Source organism: Pyxicephalus adspersus, chromosome 11 (assembly GCF_032062135.1).
Source record: "Pyxicephalus adspersus chromosome 11, UCB_Pads_2.0, whole genome shotgun sequence".
Classification (NCBI taxonomy): Eukaryota; Metazoa; Chordata; class Amphibia; order Anura; family Pyxicephalidae; genus Pyxicephalus; species Pyxicephalus adspersus.
This window is the reverse complement of record NC_092868.1, coordinates 54,326,884-54,346,682: the sequence shown is the minus strand read 5'-3', so window position 1 is coordinate 54,346,682 and position 19,799 is coordinate 54,326,884. Positions and strand designations below refer to the sequence as shown.

The following is a 19,799-nucleotide window of genomic DNA, read 5'->3' as shown; positions in this document are numbered from 1 at the left end:
TCTAATTGGTGATGTGGAGTGTTATTTTACAATCGCAGATAGGAAGCCTGCCATCATAGAGGATTTTGGATTCCTGCACTCTTCGTAATAACCTTCAGCCACCCGTGTGTTCACAATCGTTTTGTCTCTTTTTGTGCTACAATAACTATTGCACTGTTTGCACTTGCGTTTTCACAGTGAGAGTAACCAGTATGGGCTGACATGACTGTTATATAGGCAGGAAGACAATCAAAGGATTTGGTGGTGATGTCTTCCTGGCACAATATTTAATCAGCGGTCATCTGACTGAGCCAAACCCTTTCCTAGGACAATAAAAATTGTGTCCTTGGTTATAAAATAATAAAGTTGTGTGTACACATGAAAATATTTACACAGTGTGTATGTGAGTAAAGAACATATGCTGGAGAGTGACTCTTGTATTCTTACCTGCATGATCTATCCTGCCCCTGTACAAAGCATTGCTCAGACCATATCTGGAATATGCAGTCCAGTTTTGGGTTCACAAAAAAGACATTGTGAAATAAAAGGAATGGAGGAGCTCAGCTATGAGGAGAGATTAGCTGAACTGAATCTATTCTCCCTTGAGAAGAGACGTATAAGGGGAGATATGATCACCCTGTATAAATATATAACCGGTCCATATAGCGAACTCTCTTCCCAATTATTCACTTTGAGATCATTACAAAGCACAAGGGGGCTCTCTTTGTGTCTGGAGGAAAAGAAGTTTAAACTCCGGATAAGGAAGGGGTTCTTCACTTCAAGGTCTGAAAATGTGGAATCAGCTTCCTCAGGAAGAAGTTTCAGCAACTACTATAGATTGCATTAAGAAAAAGCTTGATGCTTTTTTAGCAGCACTGAACATAACCAGGGATTAAGGCTTTAAAGTAAAGATAATAGAGACTGCTGATCTAGGGAACATCCGATTGCCTTGTGGAATCAGGAAGGAATTTTTTCCTGTTAAAGCAAATTGTACCAGGGTTTTTTTTTTGCCTTCCTCTGGACCAACTATGTCTATATGGTTGTATATCTGGGATATGTTTATTTTTCTAGTGGTTGAACTTGATGGACATTTTCCAACCTGACCTGCTAGGTAGTTATGTATGCAATGGTTAATGCATTCACAAAAAAGTGGGTTTTATATTAACACACAGATTCTGAAAACAGAGAAAATAAAGGAAATCGTATACAGAAAAAAAGAGAACATAAAAGTCATTGCTGTGTTCTAAAAACTTGGTGAAGGTTATAAGAGGGTCAGATGCAATTTTAAAAATTAAAATTTTCCCCAAATCCCAAAATGAGGAATTGGCAGCCTGAAAGGGTTCCAAAAACATTACTTATACTTAAGCAGTGCTTTAAAATATTTACCTTGCTTAAATCTTGAGCTGCTTCCTTAAAATAGTAGTACAATTCCTGTGTCTTGAGCGTCAAAGCTACAGCTCTGCAGTGAAAGATGTAAGGCGCTGCTCCCTAAATGTAAGGATTCACAGATGTGGCGATTCAAATGCAATGCCTTCTCACAGTACTTTTTCTGAAGAGAAAACTGAGCCTGAAGATCTGCAGACAACCATCTCCCTCTCTGCTTCACTGAACATAAAGCTGTCTGGCAAAAGCTTAAAAGAGGGCCAGCTTTGTTCTCCTTACATGAAGGTGTACCATTCTGGCAAACTGCCTTTGGCCATGAACACAACATAATATTTGAAGGTTAAGTTTCCTGAACCACATCTCTAAAATGGCATAGGATCAGTTGAAGAGCTAGGTGTAAGTGGGTCAGGGTCAGCTTTGAAAAGGCTTTGTAACTTTACTCAAAGGCAAATCTGTGAAATGTCAGAAATCTTGTCGGACTGTAGTCTGGGGGCACTATAATGGCCAGGATCTTAAAACTTTTGAATACCCTGCATATGTGGTGCAGCAGACATTTGGCATTAAACTTCAATGCCTACTGACATTGGCTATAAACACAGCATATTAGTTGAATATCAGATGCTCCCTGAAATATTGGATGTTTCGCAGTGGATCCAATATGGCATAGGATTAGTTGAGGAGCCAAGTGTAAGTGGGTTGGGATTTAAAGAGTCTGTGTCACTTCACTCAAAAGAAAACCTGTGAAAAAAGTCAGAAATCTTGTCGGACTATAGTCTGGGACAGTAACTCAAAAGCAAAAGTCCCCAGTATCCTAGTATGTTACACTAGTTCTTCCCATTACCCTCACTGCAACATTTAATGCTTAAAAGACGCAAAAGTAAATATGCATAGGAGTTTACGTCCCATTGGAAAACAAAAACAAAGCTTTCATATGTTGAAACATTTATACAACTTTAAGAAGGAAAAATCAGCGATGACAGGTTCCACGTTTCTCCCATTACAGGGTTCATTAAAGTAAAGTAGTTAGTGGTTAAGAGGTTGCTCCAGAGGTTGCTAGCGGTTCCTTGAGAGCAATGAGCAATTTATGCCTCTCAGGTCAGTTTAACTGACACCAATAGTCGTTTTGGCTATCTGTAAGGGTATAATTCTTCAAACGGGTCAGCTATGTAGGTGGCATTCTTCCTCCAGACCACCACAGCAATATATTGTGATCTGTGGATATAGTAAGTATAAGAGGGGTTCCATTGACACCTAAAAAGTTTTTTCAAGGGTTCCCTCGTGTTAAAAACTTTGTGGCTCAGGGGTTAGCACTCCGGCCTTTGCAGCACTAGGTCCCAGGTTCAATCCCCAGCCAGGACATTATCTGCATGGAGTTTGCAGGTTCTCCCCGTGTCTGCGTGGGTTTCCTCCGGGTACTCCGGTTTCCTCCCACATCCCAAAAACATGCAGTTAGGTTAATTGGCTTCTCCTTAACAATTGACCTTAGACTACATTAATGACATATGACTATGGTAGGGACATTAGATTGTGAGCTCCTTTGAGGGACAGTTAGTGACACGACTATGGACTATGTACAGCGCTGCGTAATATGATGGCGCTATATAAATACTGTATAATAATAATAATAATAATAATAAAAACACTCTTCCAAAGAGTATGGCAGTCGGTGGTGCATTAGCCCTAGTACTGGGTGTTTAGGATTTGTAGAATAAAAGAAACACAACACAGAGACATATTCCTTGTTGAAATACTTATTTTATTCATAATTAAGTCTTTCTAGCTATTTCACATTGAGATTTGGCTGAGTAGCCGTTATATACCTATGCTACCAGGCCCCCAGGACATAACTCCCCTGCGCACAGCGCAAAGGTTTATTATTTATTAATTTGTACATGTACAGTTTTGCCATCCAGAGGTCAGTAACACCATAGAACAACATGATTGTAGAGATCTCTTGACGAACAGGCTGCGCAGGTGCAATATATCTGCTGAAATGAAACTCTTTGCTACTTTCTAAGGATTCTTCTGTGCTGCACTCTCCAATCTCTCAGGAGGAAATCAAAGAATTGAAAGGTTTTCTGCATTTTCCAGTGCAAAGTGCCATGAAATTGAAGTTACAATTTGTGGTACAAATATAGACATAGTAACAGCTACAAGTAAACATTGTCAAAATGGATTAAAGGGGGGAAAAAAAACAAACGCTTTCAGCATATTGTTGGTATAAAGAAGAAAACTCTATTAAACCGACCCAAATGCTTTTAGGGTATAGACTACAAACCCAGTCGGCATTGTTGGCTTGTAAAACAAATAGGTCTTATACAAAAAGACAGTGAGCAAGAGTTGTACTACCACAAGGCAACCAGTCACAGATCAGCCTTCACCAGCTTGTGGTTACCTGGTAAAGGCCAGTATCCAACTGGGTGGGATTGCTCAAAGCACAGGTTTAAAAAATCTGTCATTAGGAAAAGCCGGGCTGTTACACAGATTAAAGGAAGGCCATGAATGAACAAACCCACCGCAATGCTCAGTCAAGGGGGTGATAAGGAGCACATCCAGCATCAGAGGAGTTTATTGTTGCTTACATGCAATTTACATTTTGTTGAGATCATTTATTGGACTTGCCATTGGTAAGAGAGGCCCTGCGATGACATTTTTGCAATCCCCTAGGTGTCAATGGGAATGCAAAACTAGGAGGACAATTGCAGGTCAAATATATCTGAATAATTGAGTTAGAAACATCTGAATGAAAGGAAAATTGATACCATCGACAAAGACCAATTAAAGCCCATTGCCCAATGTTTTTTCCCCCTGCCAGGTAAATTGCTGAGTACATGCTAGGTCCCCACCTTTCTCAGGGAAAGGCAGAGGTTGGCCACCTTTCATTTACAGAGAGATGTTTGCCCGTTTATGACCAACCTTAAATAAAAAGAGCCAGAACTGCCGATTACATGACAAGACAGCACAGATTCACAAAAAAAATAAAAAAAATTAAAGTTTTTATGTTATTTCAGTAAGTTCTGCAGCACAGTGATCATGCTGCACATGTGATAGTCTTCACAACAGCCTTTGTTGACCATAAATCAATACAGCCACTGTAAAGTTTGTGAAACTCATGAAAAGTTCAGCAATTAACAATTATATCTATTTTTTTTATCTGTAAGGTAAAGTAAAGTTCATGAATTAAAAAGCAAAAAAAAAACAGGTAATGCCCAGACTACAAGTACCAGTAATCAGAGTTAGAGAAATAAAAGCACCATTCTTACTGCAGAATGTTCGTGCAGCTTCTTTAAGAACAACACGGGTCTTCACTAGATTAGCACCAGACAGTTGTACCAATGACAAAGGGGAGGCTGCTACTGGCAACTGATTACAAAGAAAATGGAATAGAATGGAATGGAATGAAGACCTGGCCACAAACATTACAGTACAGTCTGATCTCAAAAGGTGACAATATATATTCTGATGAGGCAAAAGCTGCATGAGCACGGGGTAAGAGTGTTTACAAATCTCCACAGACCCTGATTTATCAAACTGTAATATCATATTAGTGGTGATTATTAAGTCTCTCCATCAAAATCATGAATTGATATTTTAGCATGCCTAAGGCTGGGTACACACATGCAATAATTATCGTTGGAAAGGATCCTTCATGATCCTTTTCAAAGACAGAAGATTGCACAATGCATGATTGAGCTCTGTACATACAGCACTGTTCTGCTCTATGAAGAGGGAAAGGAGAGAATGATGGAGTGGCATCCCGCTGCGTTTTTTCCTCTTCGCTTTCATGATTGTTCTTCGTAACGACGGACAGCAAGCGCTATACACATGCCAGATTCTCATCTGATATCAGCCCTGAGGCAATTATCGGTTGAGAATCATCTGACGTGTGTACACAACCTTAGTATTATTTAACATGACAAAGAGACTATTGTAGCCATACTGTTCTGTAAAGATCTACAAAAATATTATTTTTCCAAGTTACCTTTTACTACAGAACTTATTTTACAATGATCCCTGGCTTCAAAAGAATCATGCTCAAACATGGCAAGCAGAAGCCAAGCATGGCATGCCTCATGCTATGGTAACATATTGTGTCAAAAACTTAAAACCAACTCCAATTTCCATATAATGGGGCTTAGATCCAATATATGGATCAGGATCTGTCCCGGTAAGAGTTTCACTCACTTTCAGTCCCAGTTTATCAGGAACAAAAACAGAATGAGAAATAAAGTGAGGAAAGGTTGAAACAACTGCTTCTATCCTCAATGGGGGGATTTTCCTAAATTTGGTAGGAATTGATTGCATTTCAGAGTTATAAACAATGTATGTTGTATATTGCCCTGTCCATGTGCCAAAATCAACTTTTTTGGTAGTTTCAAACTGAGCATCCAACCATTGTTGCTTGTTTTGTGTGGAGGGTGACAGCTTGTTCCTAGAACTGGAGCAGTCTCCTTAATAATATTATTATTATTATTATTAATAAACAGGATTTATATAGCGCCAACATATTACGCAGCACTGTACATTAAGATACAAATGGCAAAATGAAGTTTTATATTAAATAATAAAGTATTACTAAAAACCTGAAACTTTGGGACGGGAAGTGAGCTGCAATCTCTCTAATGCCCTGGTGAGAAGAACCTAAAAGGTTTTTCCACAATGCCAAATAGAAATTTTGGCTGGTCATGCACTTTAAGCTGCAATGATATTTTACAATTAGCTACCAATATTGGTATTTTGACAGAAATTTAGGACTGTAATGTAATTGTGGCCAGCTTCAGATGTAAATAATGCAGATGCTTAGGTGTCCTGATATTACCTCTACAAAACATCATGAGGTGAGTTTTGGCTGAATTGAGTCCTGCACAAATGAGCAATGGCACTACAATACAATGGCGGAGACATATTCCAAAAGAAAGCCATCTGCTAGGACTCTTGCTCTTCTCCATGGAATTTCTAACAAATAGCAAATTGTACTGTCAGGATATAAAATGGAAGCCTGGGCAGATACTGAGGATAATGGAAGCACCCTTTCCAATGTTAAAATGTGCTGTAAATTCAGAGTATGAGGCTTCTTGGTTTATATTGCTCTCCCACAATCCTGCACATCATTGCGTGTGTAGGATTCTAGAACACATTGCTACATTTGATAGGTATATTAATTGTACAGAAAGGAGAAAATAAAAAAAAAACATAGCTACACTCAGCATTGGGTACTCAGGAACCTGGTCGGATTTGGGTCAGCATAGTAAGTCAGAATAAAAGTTTGTTAAACATGACTTCGGTGAAGTAGGGTTTACTTCAAAATGAAAACTTTAGTATTTGTGTACCCTGATTAGTAAGCCATTCCATAACTATAGCTTTTTGGGGGAATATAATTTATATGTCTTCATGTCATGCTAAAGCCCACGCCAAATATCTGTATAATAGGAAGCAGCTCAGGCATAGATATGGCATCATAAACCTGTAATTCAGCACACTATATCATTACACATTAGCAATGTTCGGTCTCCAAGCTGCCGATTAGCTACAAACCCCAACATGCAGACTGTTTGTATTCTGCCTTATCTGTAACTTGGCAGGTACATTATTCCCACCCCCCCAATCAAGCCCTGTACACTACTCATTTATGGAAAAGAAGGATAATGTGAACCTTTACAAAAATAGAAAGCAGTTTTTTTTATCTGCAGGAACAAGTGAGAGGCTCAAGAAAATGAATACAATAAAAGTAATAGATAACCTGTTTTACCTTTTATACAAAATTGAACATCTAGGCACTTAAGTCTGGGATCTTTAACACTATATACAGGTAACACTAATAAACATTTATATGTTTGGTAAAATGATTGTTTATGGATGCTGACCGCTATGAGTGGCTTCATCTGAGTTGTTGATCACAGACACAATTGTGTGATGCTCACCCAATTATTAATTTAACAGGATTTATATAGCGCCAACATATTATGTAGCGCTGTACATTAAATAGGGGTTGCAAATGACAGACACAGACAGTGACACAAGGAGAGGAGAGGACCCTGCCCTGAAGAGCTTACAATCTAGGAGGTGGGGGAAGTAACACACAATAGGAGGGGAGATATTGGAATGGTGGGAAGTAGTAAGGGTTTAAGAGACAGAAGAAGACAGGTAGGCAAATTTAAAAAGATGGGTTATATGGGCTCTTTTTAAGGAGCAGAATGTAGGAGCAAGCCGAATAGGATGAGGAGGACCATTTGAGAGAGTCGGGGCAGCTCTAGAAAAGTCTTGGAGCCGTGTGTGTGATGAGGTTATAAGTGGGGAAGTCATTGGGAGGCCATTGGAGAAGCGAAGATAGCGTATGTAATCTGTGATATACAGTATAAAGAAATGATGAGAAAAGGCCTTTTGGAGAGGAATGTTTGTATTCATTATACAATCTTTTTCCTTTTTTGTTCATCAAAAGACACAGCGATGTAGAACGATATCCTGTGAACAACCAGGGAAGGTAATTTACATACAAAGTACGACACTACAGAGCTGTGTCACTCAAAAAACAATGAAGGAAATAGGATTGCTTTTCATCTCTCACCAAAACATCCTTTTATCCAATGTTTATTGAGGGACTCTGCTTCCTTCCCTATTACATCCTTATTGATACACTTTGCATGGCTGTGTAATAAGGGAGGAATACGTTTTCCTCTATTCTTTTCTCTAAGTAGGTTTAGAAGTAGGGTGACTGGAGGGAGATGGTCCCTTTAACTTTATTTAGTGTGTACCCCTGTGGACAGCATGACCCACATATCACTATCTCTATATGCTATGCATTTGCGTTTGCGTTTTTTTTTTTGTCAATGAGCATTTGTGGACTATCGTATGTATCTGAAAATCAGAATTTTCCTGTAGCAGCATGCTTCTGATTTAAATTAGATGCAAGGCCTTCTGTAATCGATCAATGCCACCACCATATCCACCAGAAAAGGCTTTCAGCAGCTGTTAAAAGATCAATTGGAAAGTGAAATGTGGTGGATATTGGCCTTTCTCTTCAGGGTCCTGCCCAGCAAGAGAAGAACATGAGAAATGTTTAGGAGCTAAATCATTTATACACAACATGCAATATGTGCTTTAATACTAACAGGCAGAGAAAACATCTGCAAACCTGACACCAAGTCTGTCTGGAACATGAGCTCCCATCCTATGGCCGGCCACGATGCCTGTTGGCAGGCTGCATTGACGTATCTAAAAATCACTTCTCACCCAGACGTGCCAACGCAATGCCCTTTACCCTAAATAAAATGAACATGTGGAAATATTTGGGTACACAGCCAAGGGCAGGAAGCATTGAGATTGTGTCACCACAATAGCAAACTAAAATAGCAGCAAGATAATAAACACAAGACAAACATAGGGTCACATTAATTGCCCCTGGGCCGAGACCATATAATATCCAAGCAATAAAAAGCTGAAGCAAGGCAGAAGTGCAATATTTACCTAGTACAAGGTTTGACATACAAGCCTAACAGGTCAATCTGTAAATGTCAGAGGTGAGGGCAGCATCCACTTTTATGATCTGTGATCAAATTTTTGAAGGTAAAGGCAAAATAAAGTAGAATAGATGTGGAAATATACTAGACAATAGGTGAATCTAAATCTACCTTCTAAACTACCATTCCCATAATCCTCAGATTAGCATATCATAAATGACGGATTTCTTATGCTTTGCTCAATCCTCATGCAAAGGGAGCATAACTTGTAATAAAAAGACTACATTTCATTTACTAAAAAAAATATCTATATTTCATTTAATACATTATTCCCAATGGAATAAACAGAAGCAAGATATAGGTTCAGATATTTTCCACAGCCTTCTAAAAAAAAAGAATAAGAATTTCCAGTTAAGACTTTCTTTAGGTTTAAAAACAAACATCCAGAATGTACTTAAAAAAAATCTTTACATAAATGCAATTAAAATTGGAAGCTTCAGCTACATATAATGGGGACAGGAAGTGAATTAATGTTGATACTTTTTTCCCAGAAATATGTTAATAAATAAATAACAATAAATACATTAGTCCAGTGTATCTGCATATTTGCACAAGATTCTTGCTAAATTGCTGAAATGCTTGTGTTGATTCTTGTGGTCCCAAATCAGCCAGTCTGTCTACAATTACCCTTCGTGTGAACGATATTTGAGCTGGTGTAGGAATGGCAGAAGTCCAGTGCCTTTCCCATCCCTAAAGCTTTAGAATCGCTCTTTACGCTCTGTAGAAGATTCAGGATATACAGTGTTCTCCCCAGTCCCTTTTAGCTGGGTGCACCACCTGGCACTTTTCAGTAAACACCCGGCTGTTTTTGGGTGGTTACTAAAGAGTTGGGTCACAATACAGGGGCTGCTACCCACCTACAATTTTCTGCCACCTGGGTAAAAAATGACTGGGTTCAACACTGGATATACTGACACACTGCACTGGTTTGTTGTTAATGACATGAAATCATAAAGCAGACACGTGGCGGTGCCAGTGCTGGAATGCAGAGCTATCTATTCTTCTATTCCTAATCCCTATAAACTGAACTCCAGTCACACAATACGGCAGCCAGCTACCAAATATAGCAACTCTTTTAGCTACCTCCAATTTCACAAAGCAGATATATGGCAGCGTCAACCAAGGCCTGCTGGTCAACAAAAAGCCCTTTCTAAAGGTGCCGGAGGCGTAGTGTTCTTTCTCCTGCACTTGCCGGCTCATCTATGACAAAGTCGAATGATTTCTGTAGTATCTAGCAGCATTCCCTTATATATACGTAGAGATTTGTCTTTACCTACAGACACATTCAGGATTGGACAGTCGTTCAATAGGTTAGCAGCTGTGGTAGCTCTTGGAAATAAACTTGGGTTAGCCCAAAAGTAGTGGGGGACATCTGACCAAACAAACTCACAGGCTTGGTATTTAGAAATACTTTCTTTTGAATAGATAACAGAATAATTTACTTTTAAGCTATTCTGCCATTATTCTGAAAATATGACTGGGAATTACAAATATTTTTATCTTCCTTTCTACATTTGTGGTATGTACAGGAAAACCGGTTCCTAATGCCTGCTAGGAAACTACAAGTTACGCTAAGCCTGCTGCCAAAATGGTCAAACTGGCTGAATTGTTGTGAAATTGAAATACTTTTTTCGTGCAATAAATTTGGTAGCAGCAGAACTGTCCCCCACTGCAATTAGGAAGGACCTCCGCCAACTGAGTTTATAAAGGATAAATGAAAAAAAAAAAAAAAAGAAACATGATAAGTTAGTAGATGTGGTCACATAACACTGGCAAGAGGTTCCTCAGCCATTGCCCAGGATAGAGCTGCAGACAGAGCACTGTAATCCAAACAAGGTATTACATAAAGACAAATAAATCCCTATTTTTTTCAAGCTTTAAATTACTTAAGAGAAAAAAATATATTATAAAATCTAGCTTCTCCCATGTATTGCTCCGTCCAGGAGACAGGACACTTCTCAGATTCCGCACTGTCTATGCTTGATTGGACCAGTGCTGGGTGGCAGTGGAGTCTTCACGGATTCATTTAAGAGTTTGTGATGACACAGACATCCGTAAGGAGCGATTGTGCATTTTTGCTCCGTACTCCTCTTCTTCTCCTTGTTCTGGGGGGTGCCTCTGCTTATCTCCTCAGCACCAATCCACTCGCAGCACCAGCCTAGACACCGGTGCTATGTCGAGTTGACATCAGCAAAAGGTTTGCGGGTGTCGGAGGTAGAGCAATGGCGCAGGTTTATACACTGGATTTAGAAAGATCCTCGTGTTGAGGAAGAGCTGCACAAATCTTCCTTCAGAACAATAATGCTGAGAAAGTCAAGGCTGAAACACCATAACCCAGTATCTCTGAGCCAAAACGTCCTTGGGCAGCTGGACAAAGACCATCCCTTAACACAGCTGAGGCGTATACAGTTCATTCTAGAATATAAATTTTTGTATTCATAGTATACATATATATATTTAAATATACATATATGTATCTACATATAAATCTTCTCTATACACATATTGCACACTTTCTCCCGCCATCCATTCCCGTCACCCTCATTGGTAAGGTTTGTCCTCCGAGTCGGAGACAAAGTCTCGTGAAACAATGCCATTTTGGAGGTTTATCAGGGAATCTTTCATCTGGGGAGGGAAATAAAGCAACAGGGATTAGACCGAGAACAAAAAAAAAAAAAAAAAGACACATTGTTTGATTATGTGATTACATTTAAGTCACTAGGATAGGAGAGGGGCCACAAAGTTTTAAAAACATTCATAAATGTTTTTTTTTTTTTTTTTGAAGCAGAAAAAGTAAAGATAAGTAAAGATTAGATTTGTCTATGTGTTTTAAGCAATCCTATAGCTCTATCGTAGGTCTGCATTGGATGCATAAAGAAGACTAATCAGAATTTTAACCTGGAATTTATTATTATTATTTAACAGGATTTTTATAGCACCAACATATTACCCAGCGCTGTACAATTATTAGGAGTTGCAAATGACAGACGAATACAGACAGTAACACAGGAGGAGAGGACCCTGCCCCGAAGAGCTTACAATCTAGGAGGTGGGGGAATTAACACACAATAGGAGGGGAGATAACCTAGAATCTACTTCAATAAGTGAGAAGAAATATTGTGAGGCCCGAGCACTGCCAAGATGTTCTGGTACATACACAGACCTGCTGCCACTAGGGAGACACCGGCCCCATTGTTCAACAAAGGCAATGCCACGACGCCTTAAGCTGCGTACACACTTGCAATTTTTGTCGTTGGAAAGGATCTTTCACGATCCTTTCCAACGACAAGGGGCTGCAAGATGCATGAACGATGCTGTACATACAGCACCGTTCATGCTCTATGGAGAGGGGAGGGGGAGAGCGACGGAGCGGCACCCTGCTGCGCGCTCTCCCCCTTCCCTTTCATTACGATCGGCTGTCGTCCATCGTCCGTGGATCCGGCAGGTCGGTCGTCCAGACGACGGACGACACCGACTGTACACACGGCAGATTTTCGCCCGATAATTGGCCGATGCCGATTATCGGGCGATAAAAATCTGACGTGTGTACGTAGCTTTAGACTTTATGACTAAATGCGTCAAGATGCTGTCATGCTTCTTTGAATCACCTATACCACTATGTTATATCGAATATTCTTTGTTTGGGAGTATTTTTCAATACAAATTTATGGCATGGAAAGTGTAGGTCAAGAACTACTGTGAGCTAGGCAGTTTATGGTGTCTACTTCATATTATTCACTTGTAGGCAATGAAGCATACCATGCAAGTGCTCAGCATTACCTTATTTCACCACTAGGTGGTGGTGACATTATAGAGCAAGGTTTTCATGCAGTGGCGACATTTGCATACACAAGTCAAGTGCTGGCCACATCTACATCAGCCATTTTCTGAGCGACTTTTAGTTGAGGAAATATTGGTGATGGCCATATATTCCATGATAAAGAAAAGACATGCATATAAACTGTATTAATGCCCTCCCAAGAAGCCTCAGGCTATCTTACTGGCTATCCTCCTCTTGCACTAATCTGTATGGAACATTATGTCGCCACAGGTACAGCCATGCAAGATTTCTGGATTCAGCTTCAATGATGTCAATGACAGCAATCTTAACACCCTCCTCCTTTTCATTGATAAAAATAGAAGAAATGACCGCCCTCCAATATTTTTCTTTCAACCCTCTATTTTTGTTGGGTGTCTAGTGGCAAGCATTAATATTACTCCTTTCATTGGTGTACAGTAGCAGCAATAAATACCCCCTCCCTATGGGGTTACAGTGGCAGCAATAAACAAAATCCCTCCCCAAACTATTCAGAGGGCTAAAATAATTAACAAAACGACTTATGTGGCATTCAGTGGTGAACAAATCCTCCTGCACTGCTTTCTCCTGCCAGGTCTGTCTAGAACTACACAGCTCTTTTCAGAGTGATCTCCCGGTTGGGGAGAATGATCAGTGGACTGATTAATGGCCCATTCTGCCCTGCAGACAGTGCCGGGTGCATAAGAGAAAAGAGAACCTGCTTCTACCTTGTGCTGTATGGCTGGGGCCATGTGAGACAAAGGAAGAATGTATGGGCCTATCAGTTGGACAACCCTGTATTAGTGTAATAAACAACAAATGTAATTGTGAGTGCAAATCTCTCCTGTGCAATCAATAAATAATAATGAAAATAATTTCATAAAAATATTCAAAATAATTCTCCTAGCTAGTTCACTAATAAATCTATGATCTGTTACTGAAAAATGTTCCGGCACAAAGGCCTCTTTAAAGCTAAATATATACCTGATCTAGCAGCATGACAGATGATTTTACAATCTGCCTCCATTTTTGGAGCTCTGTGTCGTGATGTTTTTGCTGAGACTCCAGCAATTGGGTCCACTCGGCCTGTGACTGCGGAAGGGGGCTGCAAATATAAAGATAATGGAATTAGAACCACCAAAGGTATCGCTTGGGAATAGTGTTCAGATTTACAATTTGTGTTTTTACCTTTCTTGTAGTCGGAGGCCTTGCCAAGTGCTCAGGGCTTGAGTGCTGTACTCCAACATCCAGAGCTTGTAAAACAACATTACATTGAGCATGACCAGCAGCACCAGGCTGTAGAAAAAGAACATAAACTGTGTGAGATACAAAGGTATTGTAGACCTGGAATACAATTAACAAAGTACGTTACTGATTTGACAGGATGAATACTTTCAGATTACCGAACTGCCATTATCACTCTAATAACCACAATAAAAACATAACAATTCAATTAGACCATTGACTAACACATGGCAAAGTACAGTTATGTCCTCCCACCTCTTCTTGGTGGGAGAAAATAAAATAATTTCCATACATGAAGCACACTACCCTTCTATACTTTCCAAATTTACACCAGGCTAGAGATTTAATTGTGGACACACTGACTCACTACTGATCAGAACATGGCAAACATGTTGCTATACTATCACAGGTTTGCTTCAAGAATTTGAGTCCACCACCTAGTGCAACCTTTGGTAACTGAAATACAAACATTTGTTATATTTGTAAATGATAGAAAATAACTCAAATCTATTAAGTGATAGTGACTAGGACTATGGTAGGGATTACATTGCGAGCTCCTTCGAGGAACATTTATTAAGGTGAATGGTTAATTAGTTGGATAATCCGCAAATTCGCTATGGAAAATGTTAAGTGGGATACATAAATACATAATAAAATAAGTCAGTTTTTCTCAACCAGGGTTCCTTCTGAGAGTTCCTTAAGTAATAAGCAAATTGTGCATCTCAGTCAGTTTAACAGATTCCATGCAAGGGTGACAATGGCCAGCAGTGAGGAATTCTTCTCTCTGACCGCCACACTAATATACTGTGAGTTGTGGATATAGTAAATACAGAAAGGTTTCCGTGAAGACCTGAAACTTATTTCAAGGGGTTTCCCCATGTTAAAATGGTTGAGAAACACAGATTTAGGTAGTGTAATACTCATATCGTTCAACAGAGGGCACTACGTAACAAATGGAAAGGCACAGTGTGCAATAATCTAAGTAATCTGTTTATTTTTTAAATTATAGCAAATATTTCACCTCAAAAACAATACATTTTGTATGGAACATACAAACATTAAATATTTGTAGATTAGCTGTTTGCATGTAAATCCCCTGTGACTGTCAGGCCCCTAAACTCCCCTACAGCTCTTATGTTGCAGATATCTTCACTGCTAAGGCTACATACATACACACGCCAGATGATTCTCGTCTAAACATTGCCTCGGTGTGTGTACAGCGTTCGTCATCCAGACGACCGTCCTAGCAGATCCACAGATGAGGAACAATTATAATGAAAGTAAAGAAAAGAGAGTGCAGCTGGGTACCGCTCCATCATTCTCCCCTCTCCATAAAGCAGAACGGTGCTGTATGTACAGAGCTCGTTCATGCATTGTGCAGTCGTTCATTCCTGAGACTCTTTCCAATGACAATTATTGCACAGGAAGTTACCCATCAAACACACAGTTGGTGGGATTTGAACTTTAATTCACAGATAATGAACCTGCTTTATCTAAAAGATTCATAAAGGTGCGTACACACTTCCAATTTTTATCGTTCAAAACGAACGACGAACGATCGATTGGGCAAAAATCGTTCGTTAAAAAAGTAACCAACGACGCCGATGGACGAGGAAAGTCGTTGGAAACGAACGACCGGACCGGCGGATCGGACGACGATCGTTGAACATCGTTCGTGTGTACGATCGTTCGTTGATCGTCCATGTTCTGAGCATGCGTAATGAACGAACGTTCGTTCACTTTCCTGTCGTGCACATAGTTCCTCTATCACTTAAACGATCGTATCTATTGTGTGTACAATATCTACGAACGATCGTGTCGTTACCTCTATGTGCAGGATCGGTGCTATACGATCGTTCGTAGATATCGTGCAGGATCGTTCGTCGTTCGTTTTCCAACGATAATAATTGGAAGTGTGTACGTAGCTTTACACTGTAGTTCACATTGTTTAAAGCAGACCTGTAGTCAAATATTAATCCCTGGACCTAATAATCTGATAACCGCTACTTATGCACAGACCAAACCAGATAAGTGAGTGAGTCAGCGATTATAACCCGGTTGCTGTGGGTACCCAAACATCATGTTATTTATACACCATAAACAAGTGAATTTCTGCGTAATCACCAGAAGAATGCCGAATGTCCTATGGTAACCCATCTACCTGGGAAACAAAAGCTTCTCTTAAACCAACAAAGATGTCTGCAGTATGAACAACTATATACAGTGATTCACATTCTGATTTCAGATTATCAGAAGATGTAGCTGAATAAAAAGGAAACTTCCAAGAACTATAATAATAATTTAAAGCTAATAAAACCGTAAAATATCAGAGGTTTTATAGCTTATACATTATACTGGAATGACGGATGTATAAGGCTATTATTGGTATTATGATAGTATATATAAAGTATATACACTGAGGTAGAGAGGACTTGCTCAGGCCAAACATTGCCATCCCACCACCTTCACATTGACACCCATTGGAATACCCAGGTTCATATAGAGACGTACACACAACTGATGACCAGAAGGAGTTTGGAGATACTCTGGAGCTGACTATGCTTCTCCTCCGGAACATGACGCGTCTGCGTGGAGCCTAAAGAACAAAAAAACAAAAACAATTATATATAATAATATATAATCTGTTTTACTACAAACTGACAAATGTACACAGAGATCCATTAAAAAGCTGTGGATACAAAATACAGCTGAACATAAATACCTGCAAGCATTTTCATTCAATACATTCCCATAAAATCAGATTTACTGTTAGGAGAATGATTTGTTTCTCTGCTCCGGTAAATTCATCTGCCTTAGATCTATTCATAACAATTGCACTGCTGGACTTATTTCCTACCAGTGTTATGAACTAACCCACTGCGATTATTGTGCCTCTCCCATCTTGTTATTCTGCCCGGATTACACAAACTACAAATGATAAATATTACACACAGCGATTATCGCAGGACTATGGGCAAAGTATAAAGATATCTATGATATGATTTATGATGCAACACAGCAATTTTGCTTTTTTTTTTTTTTCAGAACTTTCCCCATTACGTTGTTGAGTTATTCTAGAAGACGAAAACAATGCCTTTTCCAGAAAGCACCTTCCTATTATCATTAATATTATTAATATAGATAATAGGATTTATATAGCGCCAACATATTACGCAGAGCTGTACATAAATAGGGGTTGCAAATGACATACAGGTACAGACAGTGACACAGGAGGAGGAGAGGACCCTGCCCTGAAAAGCTTATAATCTAGAAGGTGGGGGAAGTAACATATGATAGGAGGGGGGATATGTACCGTAGTGGTGTGCAGTAGTGAGGGTTTAAGAGACAGAATAAGACGGGTAGGCAAGAAAATGAGCAGAAAGTAGGAGCAAGTCGAATAGGACGAGGAACCATTCCAGAGAGTTGGGGCAGCTCTAGAAAAGTCTTGGAGCTGTGCGTGTGAGGAGATTATGAATGAGGAAGTCATTAGTAGGTCATTGGAGGAGTGAAGAGAGCGGCTAGAGGATTTTTTTTTTTTCTATCAGGTCAGAAAGGTAAGTGAGACAAGAACTTTGGAGGGATTTGAAGGCAAAGCACAGGATCTTGAATTTGATTCTAAGGTGAAATGGAAGCCAATAAAGAGAACTACAAAGAGAGGCAAGCAGAAGCGGTGGGAAGGATGGAGGAGTCTGGCTGCAGAATTCATAACAGATTGTAGAGGAGAGTCGGGTTAGTGGAATACCAGAGAGGAGGAGGTTACAGTAGTCCAGACGAGAGATGATGAGAGCGTGTACAAGCAGTTTTGTGGTCTCTGGTGACAGGTAGGGGCAGATTTTGGAGATGTTATGCAGGTGAAAGGACATGGAAATGTTCTGAATATGGGGAGTGAATGAAAAGGCATAATCGCAGGTGAAGCTAAGACAATGTACCTAAGGGGAGGGACGGATAACAGTCAAAACATTCTGGCAATAAACTACTTTCTACTACAATCCATGTGTTATAAGGACTTCAAAGAATACATTTTATAGAAAAGCGAGAAAGTCATTCAGACAGGATCCTCTCCTTCTGTGTCACTGTTTGTACTTTTGTCATTAGCAACCCCTTTTAAATATACAGCGCTGCATAATATGTTTGCACTATATCAATACAGTATAATAATAATAACTTCTGTCGGGAGATTACTGCTGGCTGTGCCCCCATGAGATGGATATCCTGTCATTCTGTGTCTCCATGATGGGTGTCAGACAAAGCAGGATGACAGGGAAGGCTTCTTTATTGGAACACAGACCTTATATAAAAATATCTAATCTTGTCCCACTATTATCTAAAACAAAAAAGTTCTGGTTGGAATTAAGATTTTGAAATGACAGCAGACTTGTATCCCCAAACCTGCCATTTATGCACCATAACATCAACCATCTTCCTTGTTCTATATCCATACAAATGAGGTCTTATCTTACAATCCATACACAAACACTTGTGACACATCACATGGTGCCCGGCCATGCTAGATAACTATGTTTTACAGATGTTTAATGTCACACTACCAGGAAGTCAAACACTGTATACAGTCATCTGACCCCAACAATAAGATTATTTCTGCTTTTCCGCCATTCTGATTGGATAAAGCTAATCAGGATGACAGCCACAAAGAGTCATTCAAGATCACATTTTTTTTTTAACTGTTAATATGTTAAAGTTGAACTAAATTTACTTCATCCCAGCTCGGCCAATCAAGAAGGAGGAGGATTGCAAAGACAAAGTGAAGAAAAAGGAGGATAGTGGCGTCTGAGGGACAGGCGAGCACTGCAGGGATTTGTTCCTCTTTAACTGCTCCCTACTGGGTTTCTAGTCTGTCTATCCCTGGGTAAATCACTAAAACTCTGAACATTATGTGTGTTTGACACACTACAGTACACAGCACGGGGTATTAGGTATCTGATTTTGCTTGTAGTCATCAACTCATTTTTACTATAAGTTACTCTAGTGACAGGGTGGCTTAGCAATTAGCCAATGTTTGACTGCTTTATAAACATACTCCATGTGTAAAAATTGTTTACATACCCACAGATAAAAGAAATAGGAACATTATGTTCTAAGAATGGAGAATAAAGTGTTCTTTTTAGGGAATGAGTGACTTGTTTTATCACAGCAAGTGAGCAAACCAGTTTCCAACTACTACTTTCTAGAGATTGTTTTAATTAAACTAATGGCTATAGGAGCGATACAAGTCATTTATAGCACATCAGCAAATGATCTATAAAGAGTATTGGTCATGGAATGAAGAAAGGTACATGTGTTGTTCTATCTGACCTGCTACATGTCTGACATGGTGTTGCCGCTCCTCATCGGTAGGTGTAGTGACAGGGCTCAGTACTTCCTGTAGATGAGGAATCCGTAAATGAGTATGAGGACGCTTTCTTCGTCTCGTTGATGAAATCTTGGTGCTTTTCTCTTTAGGAGACTGTCTGTGAAGATCAGACAAATACGCCGTTTCTGCTTTGGTCAGCTCATTCTCTAGAAAAAGAAAGTGACAGAATGTTTATAGGCCAGTTGAAGTCTTTCACATTTTTATCTCTTTATTGTCCAGTATCCCCCACAAGTTTCATTTTTGCGCCAATATGCTTTAAAACAGCAGTTGCCAACCAGTGGTCCATGAACCATTAGAAAATTTTACAACAGTCATCCCGCTCCATGAATACCGATTCTCATCTGTTTTATTTTTTTTGTTTATTTCCCAGATGCTCTTTTAGGTAAGTATGACTTTAACCACCTGAGCCTTACACTGATTTCTAGATTTCTGTTCCAAAAGCGTTACAGGTTTTCATGAAATTTTTTTTTTAAATTGTAGACCTGTAACTTACAGAAATATGTCCGAA

General features: G+C 39.5%; 1 protein-coding gene across 10 annotated transcripts in view; it reads right to left on the bottom strand.

Moving 5' to 3' along the window:
* Positions 1-3,097: 3,097 nt before the first annotated feature.
* The window catches only part of GRAMD1B (GRAM domain containing 1B), a 152,694-nt gene continuing 135,992 nt past the window's right edge, over positions 3,098-19,799 (bottom strand). For all 10 annotated transcript variants that reach the window (XM_072426593.1, XM_072426596.1, XM_072426595.1 and 7 more), the window contains 5 exons: positions 19,234-19,437; positions 16,432-16,516; positions 13,864-13,971; positions 13,660-13,780; positions 3,098-11,504 (listed from right to left, as the gene is read on the bottom strand). In XM_072426593.1, the coding sequence (XP_072282694.1) occupies positions 11,421-11,504; positions 13,660-13,780; positions 13,864-13,971; positions 16,432-16,516; positions 19,234-19,437 (602 nt within the window). In that variant the 3' untranslated portion in view covers positions 3,098-11,420. The remainder of the gene's footprint in view (positions 11,505-13,659; positions 13,781-13,863; positions 13,972-16,431; positions 16,517-19,233; positions 19,438-19,799) is intronic.